Here is a 5,435-nt window from a genome sequence, read left to right on the forward strand (position 1 = left end):
ATATACATTGTAAAATAAATTGTAATGTTTTGTGCCAAAGGTTGTAATGCACTGGATTTAAATGAGATTTAACTGCTGTAAACAAAGCATGTGAGATTTCAGCATACAGACCTCCCGGCAGAAGTAAAGTCCCGGCCTTCCACAGTTCCATGTTGCTCTTTTCCTTTACGACACAAGAATAAATCCCTGTATCGATCTCTGTCACATTGATGATGCGTAGCACAAAGGACGAGCTACCCCTCTTGTTAAATTTGAACCGTGCCTCATTCACCCCAGCCCCATAGTTAACACGGTCAGCATTGTTGCATCTACCCAGGAACTGTATTTTGCTCTGGTTGGAAATACTGCGGAACCAGTAGACAGAATCACAGGTGATGTCACCACAGTCACACTCAAGAGTCTCTGTGCTAGGGATCTTCGGATAAAGAACACTGATGGAATCTTGTAGCAGGATCTGGCTTGAACCTAAGAGTAGAAATAGAGAGATGTTTGAGATTTCAATGGACACACGCTTGTCGTACAAGCCCTGCAGTTCAGTACGGGAGTTCAGGGTCATATATCAACAACAAAAAGCACTACAACAGACCTAAAGCTAAACACCCCCAAATCATACATTTTCTCATAACTGTTACTCAGTTTTGCATTGGTGTTTTAAGCCAACTTGTACATCATTTGGTGTTCACAAAGGTTTGAGGAAATGCATGTCTCTGGACAAATTTAAGAATAACTGTAATGTAAAAGTGTATGCAAGTAATTGTGCTTCGAGCAGGACAGAAGAATGTACAAACATAACTAGCGATGTATGCAACTATTATGAAAAGTGTCGCAAGAATGGAAATAGAGCAAAACTATGAACTTCTACAAATTCCAAACTGTGACGGTGACATTTGGAAATTGCTATATGAGGAGTCTGATTCAGTATTTATGCAATGTTTAAGAGATGCCTACATTGGAAGAGCTATTTCATCTAATTTTAGAAACCCTTCCAATGCCTCTTCTCTGTGTTTTCAAGTCCAAATATGTAGGCATATACCTGTTGCAATCACTAGTCTGATGAAATATCTGAAGGAAAGCGACAGTTCAAAAGCTGCCTGCCTGTGAAAGGTTACGGCTCATTGGGACTTAAGTCTGTTCGACGATCATGCTGTTCTGTCGATATATAAGAAATTACAAAGAGTGACACTCAAGAATGCACCAAATGTTTTGTTGTGTTATACAGTATAATACAGTTCACTTCATTGATTTGATAGATATAATAAATGTAATTATAAAACTGACAATAATATAGACCTACCACAAACCAAATGCAAGATCACAATGGTATCTTTAACCCTGACTGTACATATTGCAATAATGTAATAACATAACTGTGTTCATAATGAATGTCATTATTATTGTATAATTCTCAGAAAACAAAAGTGAATAACTTCCATCGCAGTTTGACCATTACGGTTTTAGCAGATAAAGCAAAGCTTTATACTTGGTCTGTTTAAACCCTCCGTGTCATCTGTTGGACTATTAAAAACAAATTTCACAAACTCTTGCTAGGACTATATCTGACAAACATAGACCCGAGTTAAACATCAGACGAACAGTAGCGCTGACAACAACGCATCTGTCGTTACAGGCCTCTGACCGAGCTATGATGCTGTGAATGTTAGAGGTTAGAAATGCGATACACAGAAAAACTTTATGGTCTTACCTGCTGTCCTGCACAGCGATACCGTCAACATTATCCATACCAGGGGCAGCAGGATCATTTTGTCCGGTCGCCAGTGTGTGTATGCATATGTATCTGGAATGGTAGATGAAGGAAGGTGTTGTACTTTCTTTTCCTGCTATGTATATGTCAGAGATGATGGGAGGAACTGAGCTGGCAGGGCCCTGAGCTGTCTAGGTAACACCCCAGTGTGACACACATGGGGCCTATCAGAGTGGGCCATAAACCAGCGAAGGGACTTAAATATAACACATACACACACACACACACACACACACACACACACACACAAACACACAGAGCTGAAAATATTACTTAAATTGAAATATGCATAAAAAATAGCAAATGACTGCCAAACAGCAGACCATCATAAAAATAATGCTAACCATTTGATCCTGACTCAATTCACCTTAAAATTACCCAACAGGCTACAGATGTTTTCACCTCAGAGACCTGGGTTGTTGCAGGAGGAGGATGCAGTTCAACATGTAGCACAAAGCATAAAGTGCCATAAAACACAAGGGATCATGACAGACAGCTGGAAGCATGTGGTGATGTTTGATCAGAGCTGGCATGATATCACACATGAAGCGATATAAAAGTTGGATGTTCACAAAGCAGCAGTTTGCAGTGCTGTGGTCTCAGCCCAGGTGCGTGACCTAGAGCTCAGCAGAGTCCTACATACACAGCTTCATGCCTCGCTGCAGAGCACGGCAAGGGAATACCAATGTACGGAGAAGGATCAGCGAAACAAACCGTGCTCCGACACTGTTGATTTTTAATATTGAACAAACTCTTGAAAACAAAATCCAGTGAGGTTTGAGCATGTGCATGCAATTTTGCAAACCATATAAATTTAGAATATTTTGACCTATTGTCTGTGAAAAGGCAAAAGTGTTTGAATAAAATGCATTATGAAATTATTCATTCCCAGTCAGTTTAACAAATTAAATATATATTTGGTGTTTAATTTAGGTGTGTATTTTCCAGTTAAACTTGACAACAACCTGCCTCCAACCCATTTCTTTTTTGTCTTATGAGTGCTTAAACCATCAAAAGATCAACCGGTGATATCTATTTTCTACATTTCTAAACAAATAAGGTCCTTTCTGCCTAATTCAATAGAGGACCCCCAGTTGGAGAAAGTAGCAAACTGTCTTTACTCTGTCCTGCGTGAAAATGCAACAGACCGAGTCCCGTGCAAGTTCACTTTCATCCATCACATACAGTCACGAAGAATGAAAAGACAACAGTAAAGGGTTAGCGTTAGGAACACCTGACTGGGCTGCCAGTAACAGTTATTTTCAGCACTGATTCATTTGTCTATTAATTGATGACTCTCTTAGTCTATAAAATGTCAAAAAATAGTAGAAAAACTGCAGCTGCAATTTCCAAGAGGAGTGCACTTCAGATTGTTTGTTTTGCCAGGTATCGGGCCAATACCCAAAGGTTCATCATTTATGATCATATACAGTAAAACAAAGAAAATCAGCAGATCTCTGCATTTCCAAACATAACTGGAATTAAGGAACGTTTGGCATTTTTGAATGAGGTATGACTTAAGCAAAATTAACACTGCCCCTAATCTTCTGACAGTCAATTAACCAAGAGTTATTTCAGCACTAAAATGGACTTAAAGTATATTTGCATGGGCATTTTCTAGCACTGCATCACTCAAAGTGCTTTCACAGTATTTGGTCATTCACACTCCCAAGCTCACACACACATACACACAAGTGGGACAGTTACCAAGAGCAACTTTAGGTTCAGTGTCTTGCTCAAGGACATTTCGACATGTGGTCTGGAGAAGGCAGAAATTGATCTGCCAACTCTCCTCCAGTTAGGCGACAACCCGCTCTGCCTCCTGAGCCACAGCAGGCCCCTAAATTTTACAATAGCTTTGGTTTGTTGTGTTCAAAAACCGAGGTTAATAAGATACTGAATTCTATTCATCAACCGTGAAACATACCAAGAATCTGAGTGATAGTGCCATATAGGACTGGCAGTGACCTACGTATGGATGTGCACCGCATTGCTACAGTAGGTGTTGAGACTGCACTTGAGATTTCCCTGTAGTTTATATTTTACTTAAAAAACAAAATTTTAAGTAATTTTACCAACATTAAAGACAATGCTATATTTTGCTTTGGAGCAGTGGCGTACTCTGGCTGTGGGTTGTTTTGTATGTGTGAAAGGTTACGGTGTAGAAGGGTCTGGTGGGGGTCTTACAGGGAAAGGATGTGGGCACCCTAAAGCTCTACGGGGGTCGAAGACTCGAGCGACAGGGAACAAGACCACAGGATTCTTTGAAAACAGGAGATCTCAGGGGGCTTCAGAGCTGCATTTTACACATCGCACAGCTCTAAAGCCTTTGTTGGTCTCTCCGCTCCAACGCTGAGAGTCAAAAGCTGCCACACTGAGAAGCTGTTTGCCTCTTATTTCAGTTCTCTACTCATCTGCCAGTTTTGTTTAAAGTTTTAGTATTTTCATACAAAACAGTTACTTTGTGTGCATATTATGTATCACGGATTTATAGTTGAAGATTGCTTGGTTCTCATTAGCAGTTCTTTAAACATGTTATTTAAAGTGAAGATCTCACATCAGAAGCTTTTCATCTTGCACCAACTGCTGTCACTTCTCGCATTCAAACTGTTATTCAAGCTGACAACTAAGTTGCATGAACAATTAACAATAAGACACCAATTAACAATAATGAGTCAGAATTCTAGTTTCGTTTGAATTCTGTGATACTCTGTTGTTATTCCAACAAGCCACATATTGGTCACTATTCTGCTCCCAGAATCCAAACGCAATCAATTAACTGATATACAAAGTGAACAAACGTCTATGTTAGTCGTTATAATGTAGCTTAATAAGTTTAAACAAATAGGTAATGTAGAAAAAAAGGCTTATAGTTATTATTATTATTTTCTGATATTTCACCTCAGGGTATGGTTGAGCATGTTTTGACTGCATTAATTGGCACTTGTATCAAGAGTGATTTGTAAATAGTGTGAAGAGCCCATAGTGCATGCAAACCTAAACTTCTGAGTCTACACACCTTTTTCTGAAAATCTTGTCTTTAACTAAGCCAAATTACCCCACTGCCTAAACTCCACATTTGTTAGCGCTCACTGATAACATTTTGAAATGTGGCCCACAAACCACCCAACTGATAATACAACAACCAAAATAGCTCAATAACAAAGTATTGCTAGGAAAAGACATTTTGTAGCATGAAGTAGCCTATGATGTGCCAAAAACAAGCTCAACCAGCACAGGTATTTAGTTTATGTAAAACTATGTTAGACTTTTAAGAACCTATGTTATTGAGTGGCCCCTTATTTAAGTTGAGAATGAATGGAAATTGGAATTAACTGAAAGTTTACTTTGCCTCTTCTCAGTCACCTAGATGATAAACTGCCTTCATGCAATTCATCACAAACTGTCCTGATTTGAACTCCTGCACCTGTTTGACCCCAAACACTTTATGTGCTGTTTGGATGTGCAGACATATCCACAACACATGCACACACAGACAAGGCACAGCAGACTAGGGTAATGCCTCAGTACTCTTGTGTTTTTTAACTAGGTCTGATGTGCTGCAGTGTTTGCGAAAGGCACAGACTTAGAACCTCTCTACATCTCTAATAGCCTTCTTCCAGCCTAGATGCCTCTGAGTGAAAACACACAGAGCTTAAAAAGGAGTGAAATG

General features: G+C 39.4%; 1 protein-coding gene across 1 annotated transcript in view; it reads right to left on the reverse strand.

Moving 5' to 3' along the window:
* cd8b (cd8 beta) overlaps positions 1-1,903 on the reverse strand; it is a 5,004-nt gene extending 3,101 nt beyond the window's left edge. The window contains exons 1-2 of the mRNA XM_020593088.1: positions 1,703-1,903; positions 112-465 (exon numbers count right to left, since the gene is read on the reverse strand). Of these exons, the coding sequence (XP_020448744.1) occupies positions 112-465; positions 1,703-1,760 (412 nt within the window). The 5' untranslated portion in view covers positions 1,761-1,903. The remainder of the gene's footprint in view (positions 1-111; positions 466-1,702) is intronic.
* Between the last annotated feature and the right edge of the window lie 3,532 nt (positions 1,904-5,435).

This window comes from Monopterus albus, unplaced genomic scaffold (genome assembly GCF_001952655.1).
Source record: "Monopterus albus unplaced genomic scaffold, M_albus_1.0 scaffold18.1, whole genome shotgun sequence".
NCBI classification, from domain to species: Eukaryota; Metazoa; Chordata; class Actinopteri; order Synbranchiformes; family Synbranchidae; genus Monopterus; species Monopterus albus.